The sequence below is a fragment of the Rhinolophus ferrumequinum genome, chromosome 15 (genome assembly GCF_004115265.2).
Source record: "Rhinolophus ferrumequinum isolate MPI-CBG mRhiFer1 chromosome 15, mRhiFer1_v1.p, whole genome shotgun sequence".
NCBI classification, from domain to species: domain Eukaryota; kingdom Metazoa; phylum Chordata; class Mammalia; order Chiroptera; family Rhinolophidae; genus Rhinolophus; species Rhinolophus ferrumequinum.
In genome coordinates this window covers 33,715,340-33,740,690 of record NC_046298.1, presented here as the reverse complement: position 1 = coordinate 33,740,690, position 25,351 = coordinate 33,715,340, and the positions used below count along the sequence as shown (strand labels likewise).

At 57.3% G+C, this 25,351-nt stretch overlaps 1 protein-coding gene across 2 annotated transcripts in view; it reads right to left on the bottom strand.

Moving 5' to 3' along the window:
* Window positions 1-3,473: 3,473 nt before the first annotated feature.
* ACSF3 (acyl-CoA synthetase family member 3) overlaps window positions 3,474-25,351 on the bottom strand; it is a 66,411-nt gene continuing 44,533 nt past the window's right edge. The window contains exons 7-11 of one of the 2 annotated variants that reach the window (XM_033129069.1): window positions 25,096-25,222; window positions 16,704-16,751; window positions 12,481-12,615; window positions 11,603-11,714; window positions 3,474-7,226 (exon numbers count right to left, since the gene is read on the bottom strand). In XM_033129069.1, the coding sequence (XP_032984960.1) occupies window positions 7,088-7,226; window positions 11,603-11,714; window positions 12,481-12,615; window positions 16,704-16,751; window positions 25,096-25,222 (561 nt within the window). In that variant the 3' untranslated portion in view covers window positions 3,474-7,087. The remainder of the gene's footprint in view (window positions 7,227-11,602; window positions 11,715-12,480; window positions 12,616-16,703; window positions 16,752-25,095; window positions 25,223-25,351) is intronic. The other variant, XM_033129071.1, reaches the window with a different exon arrangement.

The window sequence follows — 25,351 nt, the reverse complement described above, 5'->3', positions numbered from 1 at the left end:
CAATGGGCAACGTGCACTGCAAGCGGGCGCGAGAGGGGCTGCTGGGTGAGCATGGCCTGGGCTGGGGGAGGACCCTGGGCGGGCAAGGGGCACCGTGCGAAGGAACCGCAGATGTGCCAGGGTGCAGGGCTGCACCCGACACTCATTCCCACACGGGTAGGTCATGCCCAGAAGCCGGCACGTGAACCCAGAACATGGCCGCTCGTGCACACACCGGCATGTGCATACGCAGCCCCGTGTGCTTGTGCCCACTCCTTACACATGCAGGTCTGCATGCACCTCATGTGTCTGCACACTTTACACAGCCGTGTGAAGCCCCCGCACCAGCAGATGCAGAGGGATGGCACCTTTGGAGAGGCCTGAGGGGGTGCCGGCGCCCGACTGGGCTGAGGGCGCACTGTGTCTGGGGCCAGGGGTCAGAGGCTTGTAGTTTCCAGGCCTGTGGAGGTCAGTTTCGGCACAGGCCAACAGGCCACCTGCCCAGTCCCACGTTGGGAGGGGGCACACAGCCTCAGGAGACAATAGGGAGGTGGCTGGGAAGCCGTGGCCAGGGCCATCACGTTCAGGTGACATGGCTGTGTTGCAGGAATGGTCCCAGCCCTGCTCGCCCAGGTCCCAGGGCCCCTGTCCTGTGTTCCTGCACCCCCGGTTCTGGGGGTAGCCCCTGCCAGCCCAGCACCCAGGCCCCCACACCTCCCTGCATGGAGAGGACCCTGAAAACCACCTGTTAGGGGCTGAGGGCTGAGATGAAAACCTCCCTTTGTTGAGCCTGCTGCCCGCGCTGGGAGCTGGGAGGAGGCTTCAGGAAGGAGATTCCTACCGACTCCTTCTCCTTGTCTCTGTCTTCACAGAGGAGGAAACAGGCTCGAGAGGCACAGGCTGGTGTGAAGATGCCAGGGTGTGTCCTCGGGCCTTGGCCACACACCTCAGTGCCTGCTCTGAGGAATTGTCCCCAACTTGGGACTGGAAGAGGGCAGGGAAGAGGTTGGCAAGGGTGGATGCAAGGATGGAAGTAGGCTTCCTGCCTTGGCCTCGGAAAAGCCAGGCTCCCCCTGCCATGCCCTGGAGACCCCTTTCCCAAACCCTTTCATTCCTCTGCCCAGACGCCCCTCGTCAGCCTTTCTGGTCCTGTTTCCCATGTTCTTCATTGCTCAAGGGAACGTTACCCGAGTCTGTGGAGGACACCTCAGTCCACCCCTTGGGGCAGAGGCCTCACAGCCATGCCAGCCCCAAGACTCCAGGACGCTGGTTGGAGAGGACTTGGGAGCCACCGAGAGGCCAGCTGGACCAGGTTCCAAGAGAACTGTTCAATAGACCTCTTTTTCTTCATCTTAAAATGTCCGCTAATGAGAGATTGGTGCAAGTTACAGGGAACAAGGAAGATGCTTAACAATCACTACACATCTGGAGGCTAAAACAACACGTTGTTCTCCCATGTCTGGAAGTCCAGCACCTTCTCTGGGGCTAGAATCAGGTGTCTCAGGGCCAGTGCCTCCTGGAGGCTCCAGGGGAGAACCGATTTCATCTTTTCTGGCTTCTTGGCCCTCTGCTCCCCCCCACCCCCATCTAGGCCAGCAATGACAGCTTGAGCGTCACTCCACGTCACTGACTCCGGCCCTCCTGCTCCTCTCCCACTGTTAGGACCCTGTGATGACACTGGGACTCACCTTTGCCTCATGAAGTAACCTGTTCACAGCCCTGGTCTCAGGGACCAGGACGTGGACAACTTTGAGAGCTTTCATTGGTGGTCCCAGAATTGGAGGGCGGCTGAGGGACCCCAGGGACAGCGGTGGGCCCAGTCTCCCTTGGAGTGGCCTGTGTTGTAGCTTCCACAGCTCTTGGCCAGCTCCAGGATGCCCACCCTATCTGGGAAGACTGACCCAGGCCACCACAGGGATTGGCTGCCGCTGCCTGCCTGGCCAGCGGCCAACTCCCTTCCCCTGATGCGTCTGCACAGGCTCTTCCCTGCGCCAAGCATGTCACCAGCATGCTGCTCCCCCACACACAACCCCCTGCTCCTGACCTCCTGTCTAACCTCTTCTCCCAGGTTCCCACACACAGAGCCACCTCAGGGTTGAACATAGAACAGCGTCACCTGGGTCTGTGCTCTGGGCTGTGCTGCCCCACCTCCTTCGAGGATCGCTCAAGACCACCTGCCAAGACCAGCTCAGACACCACTTCCTCTGGAGTGCTCCCAGTCTTGTCCCAGGAGTGCTCCTGAGGGAGGGGAGTGCCCGCCACCCCTCCAACACCCATGCACGTTGTCACGACCGTTGGTGATTTCGTTAGTTATGTGTCTGACCTCACTCCTTGGACAGAGCTGCTGAAGGTGGAATAACCAGGGCTTCGGGCCCAGAGAGCATGGGTTCCCCTCCAGTGTTTCTCTTCCTGGGGCCCTGGGACAGCCGATCACCTCACTGGCCCTCAGTTTCCTCATCTACAAAGTGGGCTGAGAGCACTCCCCTTGGGGTACCCACTTGCACGGCCCCCACAGCCAGGAGAGCAGCCAGTCTCGCTGGGTTTGTGAACATGTTGGGGACCTGAGTGGGATCCCTGCCCTCGCATCCAGGTGGGTGGGAATCCCGCCCCAGCTCGCAGGGGAGCCAGGCAGGCTTCCCCGCGTGAGGCAGGTGGTCCGGCCCCTCCCTGCGGTCATCCATCTCCCAGCTTTATTAATGGCCTTGTCAGCACGGCGTGGGACACCCGCGGCTGTCTGCAGTGATAGATCGTGACGCGCCTCTGCTGCTATTTATTCTCCAGTGACCTTGTCCCCCCATTGTTGCACGCGTAAGAGTTATGAATGTGGGACATGATAATTTGATATTGATCTATTTGGTGAGCTAAGAATTTACTGCATCCTTGATGTTTTAACAAAGGATACACTTGACTCCCGCAGGCAGGATAAAGGGCTGCTCTGACCATTGCTCACAGCCGAGCGGGAGGGGACAGCCGGCCCCGGACGACCCACCTGGGCAGGGTGTAGGGGTCCTGGGGAAGCGTGGGCTGCTCGGGCTCAGGGGGTTTCTAGAAGGGCCACCAAGCAGCCATGACAGTGCTCACAGGACCACACTGACAAAGCTGACCTTGAGCAACTGACCCAAGACACAGAGTCCACATGGAGGACGGGCCCACGGAGACCACCGAGGACACAGAGATGGGGTGGGGGGACGGTGGGGGGTGGTGAAGGGACAATGGGGGTGAGGAATGGGGGAAGGGAGTGTCAGGGAAGGGGGGTAATGGGGGGGGTCGTGGGGGGGCCCCCCCGGCACAGCCTTACCCAGTGCAGACCCGCACAAACAGGCCCAGGAAGTAGAGCAGCAGGATGAAGCCGGTGTGGCAGGGACAGCGCAGGTCCCCCGGAACCCCCCGAGGGAGGAGGTCCAGGACAGAACCATTTTAAGAACTGAGCTGTAGTTTTCAATTTACTGTTTAGTGCTGGAATCGTCTTCAAAAAATTTTATTTAGAAACTCAACATAAGATAGAAAAAGAGTTGGGATTTAAGGGGACTCTTGGAAAACTGTTTTATAATCCCAGTCCCACTCAGCCCCCAGACTTGGGGTGTCACAGAGCATGTGTGAACGCGTGTGAACACAGGTATGCATGCGGGGGTGTCTGAGTACACGTGTATGCAGTGAGAACACGTGCCTAAGCACGTGTGCAGAGGTGTGTGTGTGATATGTGCACTGTGGGCATGTATTTCCTATTCATTGTTGCTTCAAGTCAGCCTGGCATTGTACCCATTTTTACACGGTTATCTTGTCTAAAACGGTGCCGAGCTGCTGTTTTCTCCATGATTGTATAATTTTGTCCTCCTGAAAGGCTGGAGCAGGAACTGTCTCCAGAATTCCCTTTATAGACAGGAACCCCAGGCTTAGTGCCCATGACCTGGCTCTTGGGGCACCCTGCCAGGCCCTCTGTCTGAGCAGGCCTCACCTGTGTTGGCGGGCGGCTGTGCTCGTGGACACACCTGGAGAGTGCAGTCTCCTGGTCCCAGACACGAGGGGCATCTATGACATCCTGGGGCCCAGCACTGAGCAGTTCTGCTCCCGGCCGGGCATCTGCACCCATGACATTTCTGCTGTTGCCCCAGCTGTGGAAGGACCCCTTGGGAGAAAGTTTCCAGGGGAAGCCAGGGCCCAGGAGTAGATGTTCTCAGGTTCCAAGTGTGAGGCTGGCAGGGCGAGGCTCGTGGCACAGAGGACATGGATGTGACCACAGCAGCTGTGGGCTCACTGCCAGCCTGCGTGCATCCCTGACCTTTGGGGATCTTGAGTCGTGGGTGTGGCCGCAAGGCCAGTGTGGCGATAGACATAAAGATTCAAGCCGTGGCTGCAGCTGGGTGGGCACAAAAGTGCTTGGTACCTGGGAAGTGGGTGCTGGTGGCCTGGGCAGTGCCGACCCAGCTGATGGGGCTCCATGCCCTGCCCTGCCACTGTGGCCCCCTTGGGGGAGCCAGGAAGGCCAGGCAGCTCCTATGTGGAATGCTATGTGGTCACCAGCCCCCCACGGCTCAACTTCTGAGGGAGGCAAAGCCCTCCATCCTTGGTCAGAACGACCAGCCTCAGACCACAGAACAGGGAAACCCAGAGAGCGCACAGGCCTCGTGCGCTGGGCAGGGGCTGGGCGGTTTGGGTCCCGAAATTCTGTGTGGCTCTTCAAGCCTGTCTCCCCTTGGTGGTATCTTACCTTGGCAGGCCCGCCATGTCTGCACACGGAGGTGCTGGATGGACAAGGAGGCAGCGGAGCTTCACCCCAGCTGCTGAGGAGTTTACGTCCAGAGGGAGGGGACATGGCTCAACCCGGAGTCGGGCCAAGCCAGGAGTGTTCTTTCCATGCCGGGGCCTGAGGGACCCTACAGGCGCAGTCCAGCCTTCCCTCTGCTCCATGCCTGTCTGAGCGGCAGCCCCCTCCAGCCATCCTGGGCATTCTGGACTGCCTTTCAACAGGTTCAGATCCAGCGCGGGCCCTGCTAGTGAGGTTGAAGGCAGATGGGCTGTCAGTCAGATTGTCACAGCCCAGCTCCCAGGATGCCAGCTCCTGGCTTTACTGTGGGAGCCTGAGTACAGGATGGTGGGGCTGCCCGATGAGGGTCACACCCTCGGGGAGAGGGTGTATGTGTGTGGGAGAGCAGGGGGAGCATTTCAAGCCAAGGGGGAATTTCTGGAAGCCTTGTGACTCTCGGTCCCGTTGACTTAGCAAGTGGGGCACATCCTTCTGTATTCTTACAGGGGCCTGTTCCAAGGACAAAATCAACGTCTTCTGTAGTCTTGTGAGTGGAAGGTGACTGTTATTTTTTGAAAGCATTTGCTATAGATTATAGCATAAAGCAAATAATTATGTAAACATTTTTAGGAATCAAAAATTCAGTATCAAGACAGATACGGTGTCAAATCAGTGGGATTAAGCAAAGATCCTGCAGTGCTGAATCTGACTTTTCTCCGTAGCATGTGTTTATGTGGTTCCCTGGTTACCACAGGGCCAGATGCAAGGACAGCAGGAAGTCTGGGTGACCACTGTGGTGGTTGAGGGCTGCCCTCAAGAGGAGCCAGCTGTGGATGCAGCGACTGAGCCCTTTGGGCAGCCTGTTCAGTACAGGGGCGACCAGCATGTATGTCCAGGCTTCCGGCAGGACGGATGGAGGGCTGGACATTCCTCTGAGCAAATGCCCACAGCGAGTCAGGCCTTCGGGAGTCACAGGCCACATGCAGCACTGCTGCTGGGAGAGTGGTCCTGCCCCCTCCCCTCACCAGCTGTGTACTCTCAACAAGGCACTGCATCCCTGCTTGGGCTGGGGTGGCCCCTCCAACCTCCAGCTCCCACAATTTGCTGCTCTGAGACACAGATTCCAGGGACAGAACATTCTGGAAAAGTCAAGGCCAGACTCTTGCTGTGCTGTGAGCACCACTCCCCAGCAGGCTTAGGCAAAGAAGCCACCATGGTCTCCAGTAAACTGTCCAGAAGGTTCTGGATTCTCCACTTGGAGCACACACGGGCATTCCTGCATCTGAATCAACACAGCTAAGAGCGGGAAGTGGAAACGCTGACACATGGCTTGCTCTTCGGAGGTCTGTGTGCCCGCGGCTGGGGAGGGTGGAGGACCTGGGCCTGTCTGGCGGGGAGCAGAGAGGGTGCTGTGGGACGGAGCTGGTCAGGAGAAGGTGGCATGTAGATGAAGAGCGAAAGGAGGGCCTGGGGTTGCAGGGGTGTGTCGAGGGAGCAGCATGGAGGCAGTGAGGAGGTTAAGGGTCAAGGGTCAAGGCACAGGGCCATTGGTGGTCAGCCTCTGACTGCTGAGAAGCTCTGGACTCCGTATGAGGACAGCGGGATCCACGCTACAACAGTTGAGGTGAGCAGCTGTGACAGACCATGTGGTCGCAGAGCCTAATATATTGACCACCTGGCCATTCCAGAAGTTTGTGGGTCCTTGGTCTAGAAGGTTACCTGGGGGCGGTGGTGCTAAGGGGCTGCACGCAGCTGCCCAGCGAGGGTCTAGGCACTCAGCTTCCCTGGCTCTCTGGTCGCCTGAGCTGCATCCCCACTGGGGTGGTCAGCGTGGCCCTGAAGGCCTATGTGAGGCCCTGCCAGGGTCCCTGGGGCACAGTGATGCCACTCTCATGGTGCAGGCTGTCCCAGAGCTGCAGAGAGAAACGTCAGGGAGGGCAGAAGAGACAACGGCATTCCCAACGCCCCTGACCTGGACGCCCGGGCCTGTCCTCAGGGTTGGCTCCTCAGAGCAGTCGGGGTCCGACTAGGAGGCTCTGGAGGAACCGCAGGTCAACTGGGGTGGCCACATGGGCATCCCAGACCATGAGAGACCCTGTGCCGTGACACACACACGCATGCAGACGCAAGCACTCCTGGTAGCTGGAGCAGGGCACTGGGTGAGCAACAGCACAGGCGTTTTTCTCTGTGAAGCTTTACTGAATTTCCTTTGGAGACCTGCATCCCTGGGGGGACGCCTGGACCCTCCTGGGACCTGCCTGGTAGCCTCAGGGCATAAGGGTGTGGCCACAAGGAGGGACAGCGAGGCCTCCCGCTGGGATGTCATTCCTCAGGCCTGACTCTACTCCACCTGATGTAGGGGGTTTAAAGTGGATGCTGGCCTTGGTCATGCGGGTAGAACTGCCTGAGGAGGTCCTTCTTGTTGATCTTCCCCATTTGGTTCCTCGGGATCTCCTCCACCAGCAGGAGCTCCGAAGGCACGGCATACGGGGCCAGGACGCCTCTGCAGAGACAAGCTTGGCCTGAGTGGCAGGAACCCCGGGCCTAGACGACAGCCTCCTCATGGCCCAGAAGCCTGGCCACACTGGTGCCTGGTGCCCTGTGCAGGGCATGCTAACCCAGAGATGCCCCTCTGTCCACCCAGGGGAGAGGATGAGCCCCACTTGGGACCAGGTTTCCCGGAGCTGGAGAGACCTGGTTCTCCTCTGTGGCCTGTCACTATGGCAGGCTTGGCCAGATGGGTGGAAGAGGCGGTGGAAAGACCCTGGGTGTTGTGGACACGTGGGCTGGCACTGCCCTCCCCACACCAGAGCCCAGCACCCAAGGAGCAGGAAGGGCTTGTCCGTTGGTCCAGGAGCCGCCCTGCACCCACCCCTCACTCCCAGGAGAGGCACCCCGCTAGACAATGCTGTCCTGTGTGAGGCCACATGCTGGGGTCCCACACCCACAGGCTCTGCTCTGGAACTCCTCCTTAGGCTGCAGGCCCGAGTCACCCTCCCAAAGCCTCTTCTGGGCAGACAGGAGCTGCCTGTTCCCTGTTGTCTGACAGCCACACGCAGGGCCCCATGCCCCTTTGCAAGGAGACAGCAGCAGCACAGGATGCTGCCTGGGGTGACAGCTCCCGGCCTCTGGGCCACAGGGTCCCACTCTCTGGGCTGCCGACAACAACCTTCAGGCCAGAATGATTCAGACAGCAAGGTGCAAGACGTGTGGCCCCCCGACGTCTGCCCAGGGCCAGCAGGCATGTGTGGCCCTCGAGTCTGCAGCTGTGGGGCGGCCCTGCCCACTGAGGATGAGTCTGGCGAGGAGCCGAGGAGCCGGCAACGGGGGTGACAGAGAAACTCCAAATCTCGCCTTAGCAGCTGATGTTTATGAATAAACATGAGCCGAATCGCTCTTGCAGGCTGGGTCCATCTGCCCACAGGCAGAGCGCGTCAGCAGTACGGTGCTGAACGCACTGTTATCTTGGGGGGCTCCTGCCATACACAGACTGCAGGCCAAGGTACGGCTCTGGGGTGCTCAGAATGCAGGGTGCAGGCTGCTGGCTCCTGAGGAGAGACGGTCCTGGCAGATGCAGGAGATGGCCGGCTGCCCACCGGGGCGGGGAGGATGTGTGGGGCTGGACTGGATTTTGCTAGAACAAGCCACCATTACTGGCCTGGTGACCCTGACAGCATAACAGGGTGAACCCCTAAAGTCCAACACCACCACTTGCTCCGGAACACTGCCCACAGCCCCCAGTCTAGCTGCCAAAACTTGGGGTCTCCAGTGGTGTTTGGGTGGTATGTCATGTTGTATGGCTCTCCCCATGTGCCCTCTTCCCTTCGCTGCCCCAGCACTGTGCTGGGTGGGGGCTGGGGCCCAGAGAGGAGAGGCTCAGGCGGCTCCGGGGTTGGGGCCTGAGATGATGGCAGATTCCCAGGAGCGGTGCAGGTGAGAAGGCAGGACAGAACCATTTTCCAGGAACTAGAAGAAAAACCAGTCAATCTAGAACCCCATGTCCAGAGAATGTATCTTTCAAGAATGAAAGTGAAATTAAAGATGTTTTTAGACACGCAGAAGCTGACGGAGCCCCTTAGCAGCGACGGGCGGGTGTCGGCAGGCAGGAAGAAGTCCTGCTGCCAGAATCCAGGACAGGCCAAGGCAGGAAGAGCACCAGAGACGGGAAACAGACCCCATTTGCCTTATGATTGAATTATCTTAGGAGATAATCGTTTAAATGAAAACGAGAAGAACATGGTGTGGGTGTGTAACAAATATAAAAGTAGATGCGCACGTAGCAACACTGGCACCCAGGTCGTCTGGGCACAGAGAGGCTGATATCACGAGAGGGAGACCGTGGTGGCCAAAGACGCACATTATAAACCCTCACTTAGCAGCCACTACGAAATGGGACAAGAGCCATCAAAATAAAACAATGGATCTAAAAGCACCGTGAAGGACGTGGGTTTACAACCTGTGGACCCTGCCATTTCCAAGAATAGTCGTCCTTTTGGGGAGCAGACCTTCACCTCCTTCACCTCGGGACACAGTTTTGTCCAAGAGTCTGTGAGCTGGGCCTGTTCTGCTCCAAGGGTTCCAGCTTAGCAACCGGCCTAATGTGAACCAGACTGCTTCAAGGCAGAGTGACATCTCAGACAGGAATCCAGCAAAGCTGACTTTAAGAGCAAGTTTTGCATTGAAAAAATGCACACGGACAATGGAGGCATTACCTACGGCCTCCATGCCGGTCTCCTCGGAGACGGGATGGTGGCCGAGTTGGCACAGGACTTTAGGGACTGCCCATGCTACATCATGGTCGGATCAGATGTCAACCCCAAGGGTTCTTCCTGGCTAGGTAAGTCCCACGTGGCCCACTTCAACTTGGCAGTTTGGGAGATGGGAGTGTGGGAGGTTGTTCACGTCCAGTGCTGAGGCCACACCCACCCCTTGAGGAGACAAGCTGCCTGAGCTGGGGCTGCCAGCTTCCCTGACTCCCGCTAAGAGCGTAGCACAAGGGAGGAAGACAGCCTTTCCCTTGGGGAGCAGAGACTGAGAGGGCGGCAAGCATCTTCAGAAACGAAAAAAATGGAAGCAAAAGGGAAAATGTGGTTTAAAAGAGAAAACAAACATTAAAAAGATTTCAAATGGCAGCGAACGTGACATAGGATGAAACAGCAACCCCACTAAGAAGCCAGGGCCCAGAAGAACAGTGGCCCCTCTTCCCATACCTCCCACATACACGGGGGACAAAGATGGCAGCTCCCCCTCCTCTCCCTCCACAGGGTGGCCAGCCTCTGTGTCACCACCCAGTGCCTGCCCAGTTCGAGGACACGAAGGCCTGGAAGGTGGCCTCAGCCTGGGAAGTCCTCGTGGAGACAGCGACAGGCTGGCCGCCTGCTCTGCCCAGTCCTATGCTCCCAGGAGCATCTCCCCAGAGCGCTCCCAAACCCTCCACACACCGTGCCTGTTTCAGAGTCTTTTCACATCCACAGTCACAAGCCAAGACCATGAGTGCGGCCCCTGTGGGGGCTGGGCCAGGAGCCTGGACTTGAGGCGGGGAGAGGAGCACAGGGGTGAAGCGGCAGAGTCAGCCGGGCGTGCGGGCGCCGCCTGAGGACAGCCCAGGGTAGACCTGAGGCTGGAGCCGGACCTGAAACACTCTGGGAGAGCTCTCAGCACAGGGTACATACATATCTATATATTTAACAGAGTAATTGTTTAATCAAAGCAGCAGCTTCTCCTTTGTGAAACGGCAGTGCTCCAACTGTGCTTCTGCAAATCCCGAGGGATCTAATTGCCCAGCTGTGCTGCCCTGATGAAACAAGGATTCCTACTGTTTGGGAAATCATGTTGGACGAGCCAAAAATATCTTTCGCACCAAGGAGGAGGTGGCAAATTGGGGTGGAAGGAGCGGGGGATGTGTGGGGAGAGGGGACAGGAGAGAGGAAATTCTTGGATTTAAGATAAAGAACTCAGGGGAGGTCACTAATAGTCTCCTTGCTGAGCTTGCAGGGACACTGCTCCATGGCTCCATCACACCACCTCCCTGTCCTGCCCTGTCTGGCCTTGACAAGAACGGGGGGGTTCAGGCTCCGTCCTGGGACTGATCACCAGGCACAGGGAAGAGGCCTGTGAGCCTTAGGACACAGAGAAACCCTCGAGGCCAGGGCAGGTGGCAGATAGGCTCTTGGGAGGGTAGGGTCAGGCGGGGGCAAACCAAGCACGACACAGGGTGAGGGACGGACAGACTGTGCTGCTGTGTGTGTGTGGGGCGCTCTGGCCTCGGGCCGGCAGTGAGCACCCCAGGAGCATGTGAAAATGCCCTGGGCTCAGTGCCCACGGTTGGGGGCAAAGCTGAGGGATGGGCGCCGTGGCTGGGGAGGCAGGGGGTGCGAAGGCCCTCCGAGCTGGCTCCGCCCAGCACCCTGGGGCCACGCTGGGTGCTCTGGCTCAGCTCCAGGTTAACCAAACTTCCCGACAAGCCTCCTCCTAACCCCGGGGAAGGCTTACTCGCTCACCACAAGCGAACTCGTCCAGGAGCATATATTTCTGCCCCCTCAGAAGCTTCCTCCGAACCTCAGATCTGAGTTACATGTCGGGGCGGGGTGGGGGGTGGTGGTGGGGGGCCCTATTTCCCTTTAAGTGCTCACGGCCCTTGGGTGCCAGGCATGAACGGGGTTCTACATCCGCTCCTGCCATCATTACAGAACCTCCCTGGAGCCCTGTTGTGGGGGCGCAGCCTCGTGTAAGTACCACGGTCTCCTGACCTTCCAGGTGCCCCGCCCCCAGATGGATGACAGCGAGGCCCAAGACCCGTCTGTCCCTCCTCTTGACCGTCACAGGGCAGTCCCTACCCTGCCCATCCCTTCCCCCACCCCCTGCCTGCCCAGCCCTTACCTGGCCCACTCTTTGAGTTCCCTGTGGGACAGTGAGTGTCCCTCTTGAAGTGCCACCACTGCGGTAACCCGCTGGCCCCACGTCACGTCTGGAACTCCGATCACAGCCACATCTGTAGACAGAACAGGGTGGGGTACCTTAAACGTCACGATGACCGCTGAAGGCTGAAGAGTAGCCAGGAATGTGCAGGAAGCGCCAGGGCCTCAGAGTCCCTGGAGCAAGTCCTGGGAAAGGGCCGCCTGGCAGGCCTGAGGGGCTCAGGGGCCCTGCTGGGGACGGGTGAGGACGTGCTCCCACGGTCTCCGTGGGGGCCCAGGCTGGGAGCTAGCCTGTCCACCACTCCTGCCCTCCCCGTTCTGTTCTTGGGGACTGTCACGGATAAAGAGGCTGAGGACGATAAGAAGTCCAGAATGTTTGGCCCCCAAGCCTATGGGCTCCCATGGACAGGCCACCTGGGAGAGCCCTGGGCCCACAGGAGCTGCCTCTGCCACCCCCGGGGTCTTCACAGCCTGTGATCCCAGGTCAGCAGGTCTGGGTGGGGCCCACGCTTCCTGGATTAGTACCCAGAGCCACCCCCTCCAGTCCTGCTCAGGAGGCTTGGCCCAGAGACAATCTGAGCTACCGCCTTTCTTACATAAGAGCTCAGGCCTCACTGTGGCCCCTTTCCTCATGGGGTGCTCCTGGGGCAGATACTCTGTGGTGTGGGGGGCGGACCCTCACTGTGGTGTGGGTTCACACTGTGTGGTGTTCCAAGGCTGGATAACCTAGTCCCCGTTTCGTCTATAATCAAACACAGGAAAAACACATCTGGCACGTTCCCGCGACACCACGCCTGGACCAAGTGTAGCTGCTGGAACGGCAGCGCCATGGCCACTCACCCTGGATGCTGGGGTGGGCCAGCAGCAGCCGCTCCACCTCCAGGGCGCTGACCTTGTAGCCACCGCTCTTAATGATGTCCACGGACGTGCGGCCCCGGATCCAGTAGCAGCCGTCCTTGAACATGGCTGTGTCGCCTGAGGAAAGGGGCTTTGGTCACTGGGAGGCGTGCTGGGGCCCTGCCTCAGTGCATTTTGGTCCCTGTGCCTGCAAGGACAGGCATGGAGGACACGTGTATATGCGTGGTAAGCGCTGGGTGCCTGTGTCTGTGAGCGTTACCACCACTGATACGCCGGCCGCGTGTGGGACATATTTGGGACAAGACAGCAAGCAAAGTTTGATGGCTGTGACCTCAATCTGTGAGGCTAACACCAGGACAGGCCCCTCTGGTTGTGTCCCTGTGCGGGCAGGATGGCTGGGGCCCTGTGCTGTCACTGCCCACTGCCCTTCCTGTGGTCTCTCAGGTCCAAGAGAATCGGCCGCCTACTAACGTCTATCGTGGGGTTCCAGCCACTGCAGGCCTGGTGGGGCCAGGCCTCACTGGGGCCCCTTTCGTCAGGGGGTGCTCCTGGGGCACACACAGTGCCACGTGGGTCTCTGACAGGAGGAAAGAGACTTCCTGCCCTCCTGCTGACCTCCTGCTTCCTCACCTTGATTCTTCTGGGCATCAGCTGGTGGGAGCCCTTCCTAACTAGGATCCAGCCATCCTTTCTCAGACATCACCTAGCACGAGAGGGTGGCAGGCCAGAGGCGGAGGGGTGTGAAGTCTGCACTCCAGCCCAGGGCACTGAGGGTGTGGTGAGGTGGGCGGTGTGAGTGCACACAAGTGTGTCAGTATGAGTGTACGTGTGTGTGAATGTGTGGCACGTGCACATGTGCACGTGGGGGACGCCCCCACCCCGCCCTCTGCGAGCAGTTCTGTTTCACGCGTCGGCTCTCGCCCACCCCCCCACCTCACGCCAGGTTATAGCTGGAATAAATCATAAATGTTTCATTATACATCACGCCGTCCGATGCAGGAAGGGCACCATCCATCACCTCGCCACTCCTCGTGACCTGCTGTGGCGCAGGGCGCTCTCCAGTCTATTAAACAAGATGGATGGGTGTGCTTGGATGGGCCGCCGGCTTATTTATAGTGCAGCTAGAAGGCCAGGCTCTAAGAGCACAGGGTGGCGAGTGTGGTGGGTCTCTCTCCTGCGCTGACAGGAAGCATAAGGAACAAGAGGCTTTGAAAGCTGTGTCGGGGTCCCGGGACAACCTGACGGTGCAGGTATGACGTAACAGGAGGAGTAGGCTGCAGGGACTGGGGTGGATGCAGCCTGTGCTAAAACCAGGAGGCCGACCTCAGCCTTTCTCTCATCCCTGCTGTGCAGCTCTGGCTCCGGCCAAGTCCCCTCTGCAGTGGTCAGCTGTACGGTCTTTCACCAGTTTCCTGCCCACCAGCTGCCCACCATTTAAATGCAGAGAATGACCCCAGTCTAGGCCATCACAGCTGCCTACTGCCCAGGGTGAGGCGTACTGGTGTTCAGCTCCCTCCAGAATCTTACTGACCCTGCTCCTGCTGGCCTCTACTTGCCCAGAGACCCAGCAGAGCGAGGTGTGGCTGCCTGCTCCAGGCTCTGCCTCTGTCCCTGGCCTTGCAGGAGACGCCCCCCACTGCTCATACCACGGCCGATGTGGTTTTGGGGCCTCCATCAACATCACCTGCACCCTCTTAGAGCAGTTCTCAGCCCTGCTGTTAATGCAGCTTAAGTCAGGGTGACAGCCCCCTACAGCTGTACCCACAGGGGCTCCGCCACAGCCCCTGGCCATGTCCCTCGCCCCTGGGAACACACACTGGCTCCCGCCTGCAGTGCTCTAGTTCTCCATCTGCCACCTCTCCTCAATTCAGCCCTGTTCAGACATCATTTCTCTAGCATATCCAGGTGTCCCCTCCTGCACACCAGCGCGCAGTAGATGACAGCTTCCTTTGGCAACCTGTCTCCTGTCACCAGCCTGATGAAGAGCAGTGAGAACGGGGATCTCCTCTGAGGAGCCAGGCACTGAAATGGTAGGGATGGTGCTGGAGACATCTGGAAGTTGTATCACGGAGAGAGTTGGGGATTTATATGCCAAGTAAGGAGGGTGCACATGCGGGAGTGCCCTGGTCACTCATCTGGATCATTGTCAGGCAAAGACAACACATGATGCAGACCGTAGAGATCACCCTGGATTACCCAGTGGGCCCCCAATGTGATCACACGTGTCCTTTTGAAAAGGAGGCAGAGAGATGTGACACACACGAATCAAGAGAAGACCATGCGAGAAGAGAGGCAGAGGTTGGAGTGACAGCCACGGGCCCAGGAACACCTGCAGCCCCAGAGGCCGGAAGAGGCAGAACGGCTCCTTCCCCAGAACTTCGAAGGAAGCTCAGCCCTATGACACCGGGTTTCAGACTTCCGGTTTCTGGAATGGGGAGGGAAGAGATTCCTATTGTTTGAAGCCCCAGTTAGTTGTCAGTTGGTTATGGTACACCCAGGATACCCCACTAGGTGAGGAGCTGTGCTCTGGCAGCATCCGCTGGCCGGCCGGAACATAGAGGCAGGGCAGCCTGTCCTGTGGGTCCTGGTCTGGAGGGGAAGAGGCATGTGAAGTGGAGGCGAGGGTGGGGAAGAGGGGGTGTGTGCATGCACAGTGTCGCAAGGAGCAGGAGCGAGGCTGATAAGGTCTGGCACAGGGTGAAGGGACAGCATTTCTGTCTGGCAAAAGTCCTTCCCCCTGACGGTTGGAAACCGCTGGTGGCTACAGCCATACCCAGGTGGGAGACAGGGTGGGCGGGACAACAGAACAGAGGGCACTCGGGAGCAGGAAGATAGGACTGGATGAGGCTCGACAGGCGGAAGGCAGGCGACCACACTCCTTGGTCTACCTCATGGGTGGGATGCACCGAGGGCCTCGGGGAGAGCTGGGTTGGAGATATGAGTGGGGCTTCACAACGATGTGCGTGGAACCCCATGGTGGGCAAGGTGGTCACCCAAGGGAAAACATAGAGCAAGAACTGAAAACAGTCCTGAGAAAGCCTGTTGTATATGGACCCTTCTGGAACGCAGGCTGGGTCTCCCAGCCGCTGGGGAGGCTGCACAGACGGCCTGTCCGTGACTTCAGGAAGCATCTAAAGACCCCTCCCCCGGGAGGTCCTGCTGGAGTGGCTGTGGCCAGTGAGTGACAGACATGGTGTGAAGCCCACCCAGCCGAGCTCTGAGGGGCCCCAGCTTCCTCATAACCATCGTGCTGACTGCTCACTGGGGGAGCAGTAGAGGCCAGAGGTGGAAGGAACCAACCAGAGGTCTGTGGGGGGGGGCAGCGGGGGTGCATAAGGCTCACTGAGGGGAACGTTTGGGAAGGGTCAAGAAGACAGGGACAGAGACAGCCCCTGCTTTCAGAAATGCAGAGTTCGTGGGACCATTGCCTAACGGAGCTGCTTCTGAGGGATGAAGGACTGGGGAGAGTGAAGGAAAGGACTCTTGAGGAGCTCTGGCTTTGAGGGGCCCTGTTGGGAGGGAGAGGTACAGGCAGGCTCTGGGAAGGTGGGAGGGGATGGGTTGGGGCACCTGCCTTCTCCGGGAAGGAGCCTGGAGAGAGTGGTGGGACCAGGGGGGAGAAGGGCGGGACCACCTGATGCCAGTGCGGAGCTGCTCTGCTCTCCAGAGGACCCCTGTGCTGCCTGGAGACCCCGAGGTCCCGGCTGGACCACAGAGGGCAGGATGAGCAGGTGAGGTATCGGGGGTCACACTCAGAAGCGGGAGGCGAGGCCCACTTGGCTGCCTGATGCCCTGATTAACGGACCTGAACACCCCTTGAGACCTGCTACATTTCCTTGGATATATGTGAAGCAGGCGCTAAATCCCAGCAAAGAGCATGGTCCCAGAGCTCCAGACTCTCTGGCCCACAGACAGCCCTTCTCTGAGGGTGAGACTCACCTGCAGGCTGGTGACACGTGTGCTCCGTGGTGCTAATGGAAACGATTTCAGAAAAAGGGGTCCTCAGCTTTTGAGGATGTGCGGACACAAGGCAGCACAGAAGCAAGCCTGCAAGGCTGGGAGCTGTCTGCTTAGAGAGCAAGCCCCACGGTGCCCTTATTTACACAGTGCCCTTATTTACGACTGCTGAGCGCCGTGCCCGCTCCCTGCGTCCGCAGTGCCACCCGCAGCCACCCCGTGTGCACAGTGAGGGGGACGAGGTGTACCTCCCTTGGCTCCCGCCGTGGGCCTGAAGCATCTGCACGGGGCAGCATCTAGGAGGAAAGGAGTTAAGGAACAAAGCTAGTCTACAAACCTACAAAGAGCCCAGGGAAGACAGCATTACAATTGTTTTAACAATTAAAAGAAGAAGGAAGCATGAGACGGAATTTCTGCAGCGCTCTGAGGCAGTAAAATTGTACTCCTGCAGCCTCTGTGTGGCCACACTGTGATAAAGAGCAGACCCGCCTGGAGGAAAGGGCATGCTGCCAGACACAGCCTGGCGTTCACGGCGGGAAGAGCTACTGAAGAGCAATACCCCTGGAGGCACATGATGCAGTTAACAGCACCTGCCGGGCCCTCCCCTGCCAGGCGCTTGCAGGGGACCCTGTGGACACCAGGAGGCCTGCACGGCTGGGCTGCCTGGGGAACTCAGCCTTTCCTCTGAGGCTCCCCCGCCCCTCACTGCCCAACCACGTGAAACACTACAGGCCCTGAGAGGCGGAGACTGCCCAGGCCCTGCGGAGGGGCGGTGCCCACCACTGCTGGCTCCACCCACCTCACCCTGGACACCGGGACAAGCAGATGTGTGCCCAACGTCCAGCCCTGCCTCTGGTGAAATGCAGGTCAAGCCTGGTTGGTGCAAATAAGGGCCTTGCTTGCGGGCAGTGGCCCCCAGTATCGGACGGCTTAGGCCTGCTGCACAGCTCAGGCTGTCTGTCCCTCGGATGGGATCTATTGAGCAAACGCGTCACCAGCGGTCTGACCATGGAGTGCAGAGGCCGGCCTCGGGATACGGATCTCCGGGAATTGTGCTGAGGACCAAGGCCAACCCCCAAAGGTTACGTTTCTATGACATCCCTAAAGGATAAGGAACGGTGGTGGCCAGGGGTTCGGGACGGTGGGCAGCGGGGAACAGGCTCGAGGCCACAAAGCAGCAGCTTGCAGGGGCCTCGTGGTGAGGGAAATGTTCTTACTGCGATGGTGGTAGTCACAGGGACCCCCACGTGTGCTAAGAGGGCAGGGAGCTGCGTATACGCACACGCCTGTGCACACACGACTGCGTGTGGAGTGGTGGACCCTGAGCAAGCCCGGAACGGGCTTTGGTGATGTGCCAATTACACGGGAGGCTGGCACCTGGGGAAACTGGGCCAAGGTGCGACGACCTCCCCTGCACATTACTTGTGACCTCCTGTGAATCTGTTTAAGTATTTCAAATAAGTTTCAAGAAATTGCTGCTGGTTCATGGAGAAGCCCCCTCCCCAACTCCGAGCACGCCCTCTCCCCACTGTGGCCTCACCACCATGCAAGTCACGTGCAGCATCTGCAACACATTAAAGCAATAATTTTTAAAGAAAAGAAACTGTATTAACCAAATGTATGACTGAGAAACAAGTGTCAAAAACGAACGTGGGAAATTGCCGATCAGGCTGCTTATTAGATGCCCCTAATCAGGTGGGGACTCTCTTCCTCAGGTGTCAGCGCTCCGCCCTCGCTGGGAACACCTGCTCTGCTCATCCGGCCCCCCACCTTGCCCCCCTCTGGCTCTATATGGGGCACTGCCAGGCCTGCGGCCCTGGCCTTGGTGTCTTCGTAGTGTCAGGGGAGCCAGGGCTCTGCAGGGCTGTGGGGTGGCTCCTGGGTGGACTGTTCCCTCAGTGAAGTGCTGATGCCCCCATGGCCTCCCTGCCCAGAGGGTGCTCGGGAGCATGCAGACCAGGCAGGAGTCACTACTCAACCCAGCAACTGCACTAGAGCTGCACACGGGGTTCCGCAGAGCCATGTGGAGGGCAGACCCTAGGGCCAGTGTGGCTGACCGGGAAGGAAGTCAGTGCCAGCTCTGCGTGCTTCTCGAGGCACCAGGCTTGTGTGTCAGAGAAGATGTCAGCGGCCTGTCAGTAAGAGGCCGTGCCTGAGTTCCTATGGCAGCCGATGGAGACACTTCTTTCCATGAAAGCCAGCTGATGGGAGGCCAGCCCAGCACCACCCCCACCTCAGAGAGGTTCTGGGGACGCCTGGGACTCGCCTGGCCTCGAGGGCGGCGGTTCTGAGCCAGTGTGCGCATGTGCGCCGTGGGCCCTGATTGCCGGGCAGGAAGCCGCGTGCGGCCCTGAAGCCTGTACCACGTCAGAACTCCTTCTCAGCCGCAGAGCAGAAGGCATCCCAAGCCGCAGAGCAGAAGGCATCCCAAGCCCACAGAAGAAATCCCAGGTCCGGGATGTGCCCACCAGGCCTTTCAGGAAGCTGAGGGCAGGCCCTAGGGCAGACTTCTCCGGGCACCATCTCCCTCCAGCTCTCCACCAGCGCCACATCCCTTCCTGCTTTGCTCACGCAGTTCCCTCCAGAGACCTGCACCCCCTGGCCTCGCCCTGGCACCACCTTCTCAGAGATGCATCCGGACACCGCTGGACAATCTGAAGGGGCCTCTTTGCCTCCTGGCCGGGCAAGGATCCCAACCTGGAGCGACACAGGAATAGCGCTGTACCCGTCCCGCTAAGGATCCTAAGCCATTGATGAAGCAACGCCAGGCACCCCAAACACCCCATCCCTGGCTGTGCAGAAAGCTGGGTAGGCGAGAGAGGACGCAAGATGGACGAGACCCAGACCCACTCTTACAGCAGCCACGGAATGTCTTACCCTGGGGCTCTTGGTTCTTGAAGAAACTGAGGGAGCCCGAGACCACCGCTGTCATGCTCCCCCGGCTGCTCTGCCCTGAGGCCCCTCACTTGTCCATTCAGTCTCCACTCCGTCTACAGGTGAGGAGGCCGAGGCCGGTAGGGGAGCAGGAGAGCCCGGCCCCTTCTCCTGGGCAGTGGTGCAGGTGGCTTGTGGGCCAGAAACGGGCGCCCATGGCGAGAGAGGAGCCACTGCCACCTGTCTGCCATTCAGAGACCCTGGCAGCCGCTGCGCTGACCCACTTGTGGGTGGCAGAGGCCAAGGAAGATACCAGAAGGAAATGCAGATACGACACCTTCCAGAAGTACAAACCTCACCTGAAAGATGCCAGGGAGAAAGAGCAGGATGAACACAGGTTCTCTCCCTCTGAAATAAAATCAACAGTGACTTTTCTTTTTAAGGCACAAAGCTTTAAATAGGGAGAGCGGGGAAGGAGCGTGTGTGGAAGCTGGAAAGCTGACGAGCTGCACAGTGACGCCTGTGAGGGCAGGGGGACAGGCGACAGGATGCTGACTTATACCAAAGGCTCCGGCAGAAACAGCTAACAAGTCTGGGGCCGGCTGCTGATTGACTGCTCCTAAACTGGTAAGACCAATGGCTTCTTTGAGCTGCGGATGGACAACTTTGATTAAAAAAACCCCAAAACCTCAGAAACACTCTCTGCCCAGAGGTCTGGGACCCGACCGGTGCAGGGGGGAAAAAACACGCCAGAACAACAGCACAGAGGCCCAGGCGTGGCCGCATGCTGCAGAGCTCAACACATGACAGAGGATACAGTGTTTGCACAGGGGTGACACATGCCGTGACGTCTCTGCATCACTCCACACAAAAGCCAGTTCCAGGTGGATCGAAGACTTAACTTCATGAAAGCAAAGCCTGACAACATTTCAGAAAAAAAAATATAGAAGAATATCTTTATGACTGCGAGGAACAAAGGATTTTTAAGTGACCAAAAACATTACAGCACACACAAAGGAGACGGCTGCCAGACAGGATTACAACCACAACAAAAGCTTCTGCACACAAAAGGTGTCACCAACAATGGGACCCTGCCACGCAGGGCTCAGCCTCATACCGTTGGGGAAACCCCGGGACAGCTGCAGATTGAACAGCCAATGACACCAAGTGTCCTTGGATGGACCCCCGTCCTCTGACACAGGCTTCCCAGGGACCCTGCCTTCTGGGGAGAAGTGAGGCTTGTGTATGAGATGGTCGTTCTTGGTCAGCCAGACGTGAAGGTCGCTGAGAACCTACAGTAACACGTGCTATCACACTCACTAACGTGAGACACTGGGGTCCTGCATTTCAACACTTTGCCTAATTCCTAACTGTCACTTATTGGTCAGCTATAAGAGTATTCCTTGTTGGAGAGATGTATCAGAGCTCAAGCAGCTATGAGTAAGTAGCTCTGGGCAAGATGTGAGTGGAGCAAATGCTACGTGCTATTCTGAGGCCTTCACATGAGAAGGTTTAAACTTCAGTGTAAAATTTAACAACAATTTATACTTATTTGTGTTTATAAGAGTAACAAGGCTTATTGAGGACAAACTGGAAGAAAGAGAAAATGGGAAGAAATGAAAATCACGCAGTGGATAACAACAGTCAGCATTCCGTGCTTGGCATATACAAACGCAAACGCGCACACACATACACATGTAGGACACACACCAGCAGGGTTCCCTCCTGCCATTCTTCTTCAAAACATGGTTTCTAAGGCCTCACAATATACTGCTGCTTGGATGGATCATAATATATTACCATCATCCATTGCTGAGCAAATTATTCCAATTTCTCACTTTATAAGTAATTCTGCAACAGACATCTTTACATCCATCTTTGACCCTCTGATTATTTTCTTTGAATAGATTCCTAGACACACACTCTTGACACATAATTCAACCTGTATGTTGGGAGCACTGGTCTCACAGCACCGAGTGTCAGCTTTTTAAGAATCTTTGCCAATTTGGTCCAAAGGAGTCAATCTTTGTTTGGTCCAAAGGAGTCAATCATTTCTTTCTCTTTATTTTGAAAGAGATGTTTATCTCTTTCATCACTATGAAGTGAAACACTTTCCATGTTTTTATGGCCAATTGTACTTCTCCTTTGTGATGTGCCCAGGCTGTCATCTGTGCTCATTTTTCCTGTTGGGGCTGACTGGGCTCCACGCGTGACTCCTGGGGCTGCAGGTCAGTCCTGAGGGCACTACTACAGACCCTTAGAGGACTGCCATGTTCCATCAAGGCAGCAACCCTCAGGCGGCTCAGCCAGTCCACGGAGAGGCTCTCTCTTCTGTTGTGCTACTGGTGAGTTGTTTTCTTTTCTTAAATAAATAGCTTTTAATGTTTGTGTCTGATAATAACATCATGTGCTCACTGTAGAAGCAAAAGGGAGGAGACACCACCCAACACCCCGGCAACGTTCTGATGATTTTCCTACGGTTCTTTCTCCCAGTTACTTAAATACCTTCTGCGCATGTATTTATCTATAATTAGGTAAATATAGTTTACTGTTTCCTATGTCACTTCTCAATGTTAAACAGTATATGATACACATTCTTTAAAATGTAAGTCAGAGATGTCATTTGGGTTTCCTCACGTTCAACTATCAGTCTCTTCAAAAGGACAAAACTGCTCAGGGTAACGCGTCCAGAGGGTAACGGGAGCGGCAGCGTTTGTCGAGCTGTCGCCATGTCCTCACTCCCTCCCCATATCCCATCTCCGCACTCTCAGCAGCTACGTTCACCTCCGTGCCCCACCTCCACCCCATGTCCTCATGGGCTGCGTCCTCATCTCCATCCTGTGTCCTCAGCTCCGAAGGCAGGGTCAGTGTAAAGCTCTGGGGATGCATGGGTCTTAGAATCACCTGTCCCCCTGCCCTGGGCCGGCCATGGAGCCTGCGTGTGTGACTGCCAGCTTCTCTGAGGGTGTAGTGGAGCTCAGGTGGGACTCAGAGAGTCCATGAGACATCACTGTGGCTGTCAGGGGAGTTCCTGGGGGCAGACCTTTGATTTCCTCCCTGAACGGCAGCCACGAACCCGGGGAGGGGGCGAGGGGGGGGCTTGCACGGAGCTCCCTGCACATTCTCCCTGGCAGAACTGGGCTGCGGGGAAGGAGGCAGACACAGGCAGGCACGGGGGGGGGGGGGGGGGGGGGGGCTGGAGAGGCTGGAATAGTAGCTGCTGGTCTGTATCTCCTGTCACCTAGACACAGAGGAGGTCGCTGAGGTGGAGCTGGCAGGACTCAGCCCTTCTCTAGCTCCTGCCAGAATTCACATGGCAGGAGGGGCTGGCCAGGGAAAGGGTTTAAGTTTAATTTATCCTGATTTCTATTTAATATCATGACTCTCCCCGTAGGAGGCGGCAGCTGTGAGCTGATTGCACGCTCTCATTATGCAGTCTGTCTCGCTAATGGCCTGTGACAAAGGCATGGCGGCTTCCAGGCCTTACCCCCGAGAGCCATTAAACACACATACTCCCTTCCGGTTGCAACGCATTACAATGAAATTAACTGAATTTCAAAATCATTTTTCTCCTAAAGACATCTCTTTACAATAATTAATGCATACTATTTCCTTTTCAACTGAAATATTCATCAGAGCGTGACTCAAATGTCTTAACGCTGACTGCCCCACATTTTGCATTGCTCCTGCCCAGTGCTCAGCGAGCCCTGCTATCGGCAAAATCCACAGGGTTTTGGTGCCTGCGCTTTTAAAGGGGAAAGAAAAAAATCTGCAGCTTTTTATCTGAATTTTAAAATAAAGGAAGATGGCTACAAAGCGCGTGGAGGTTTCCAAATCAGATTTCCAAATTCAGACGGCTACAGAGGGGCACACAAAAAGCACAATTAGCTCAAGAGTAGTATTTCCTAAATTCTGCATTTGAAGGACAATAATAGAGAGAGGTTTGTTTCTACCAGACTGGCCTGTGCTAATGGGGACGTTTACAGACGGTAACCCAGGCCGGCATGTATTAATATGCTGACCCGCATGACAGGCAGAGACAGGAGGGCCCAAAATACGTGACCTGGGCATCTGGGTCTCCAACCACTAGGCCCTCTGCTGACCAGCTCCCCAGATTTGCCTGCCTGGGGCACTGGCCTCTGTTCTGGCGACTGACAGATGTCCACTCTGCAAACCCTTTGGAACCTTCCACAACCTGCTCTGCCCAGCGTGGAGGGACCAGGGAATGGGACACTTCCAATCACAGCTGCTGGGAAATACACTTCAGAGGGTATGTGAGAGAGAAAGCCATGGGTGGCTGTGGGACCACAGGCTGGACATGGGACTGGCCAGGATCAGCAAGTCCAGCCCTAAGTGCCACCTGCATGGGGGCCGAAAGGGGCTACTAGACATCCCCCAGGAGACTTTTCATTTGCCCCTGCACCCTCAAACCCGAACTTGATGGGCCCACATGGCCCCCTGCTCTGTCACTCGGTTACTTCAAGCCCATGATGGTGCCAAATAAAGCAGACATGGGATCCACCCCCTAAATGCTCCACGCTGGCCTGAGCCTGGTGAGGTGACGTGTGCGAGTGTCAGCCCCCACCAGCACACACCATGGGGGTCATCAGGCTAAGGGCCACGGCCAAGGCCATCTCCTAACACACCCTCGCTCCCCATTCGATGCACATGGCCGCGCCCCCGGGGTCTGTCCCATCAGCAGGCGGCCTCCTTTCTCCGGAGCTCTGCTCCCATGGAAGAGCAGCAATTAAGGTGCATTTCTGATTACGGGGCCAACATAGGATGACATGAAAATGGGCCTCTCTTTTCAGAAAATATTGCTTTAAGATTATTATGAAATAATGCACGTTCAGCACAAAAGTTTTAGAAATATAGACAGGCAAAAAGAAAAGGAGAAACCACCCAGAACCCCATCTAGATGTCAAGAACTGGGGTTCTGGAGAGTGTTCCAGATGCATACCCGTGAATCAGTCCAGCTGCGAACCTGAACATTTCCAGTGTCTGCCGTGCCATCACATGGGCAGGACTGCTTGGCCCCAGGAGGTGGGGGGCACGGGGACAGAAGGGGATGGGATGTGGCACAAGGGGTGGGAGGCTCCTCAGAGCAGGCCCAGGTGAGAGGATGCTGGTGTGGGGGGTCCCACCAGCGCATTCCAGCAGTGCCACCTCTTCCTGCCCAGCCACTGGGCCCCAGGCTTTGGTGACAGGTTTACACTTGCCCACTCAGGCAGGTGACACAAAGAATGCAGACTTTAGCGTAAAGAATAATGGAAATGAATGACCCGAACCACAAATGAACCACATTCTATCAAAACGACATTGTTCCTGAATGGGGGAGGCGGGAAGATCGACAGAGCAGGGTGGGCTGAGAGGGTGGGTAGGTGGGAGGGGGTGAGGAGAGTCTCGGATGTAGAATACAGTGGTGACTGGGAGAGGGGGAGTCCTGACTCAACAGGGGCAGTGGGACCACCAGGCAGGGGCCAGGGGCCACGGTGGGAGCCTTGTAGTAAGGCCTAGAGGTTGCTGGCCCTCCTGAGGGTTGTGGCCTCCAGAGCTTGCTTCCAGAGGCCAGTCAGGGGCTGGAGCGCTGGGTCGGGGTACAGCCATGAAGATGTGAGACACAAAGTGCACCCCCGCCCTACTCTGCCTTTTACGGAAGATTCTGGGGATGTCCAGGCGCGGCGACAACCTGGGATGGCCAAGTCACATTCCTTCCCCAACCCCCGGGGGCCTCCCCACTCTGGTGCCCCCTTCTCCTCCAGGTACCTGTTTTAAACCAGCCATCAGAGGTAAAAGCTTTCTTCGTTTCTTCTGGTTTGTCCCAGTATTCCCGGAACACAGAGGGTCCCCTGACCAAGAGCTCCCCTTCCTTCTCCTTGAACCCTGGGGTCACCTGTGGTGTGGGAGAGAAACGTGCACTCAGAGCAACACCGCCCAGGATGGAGTCTCCACCTGCCTTCCCCATGCCCATGCACGACCTGAGGACTACATGCTCTTCTGAAATTAATACTTCGTTGGAAAT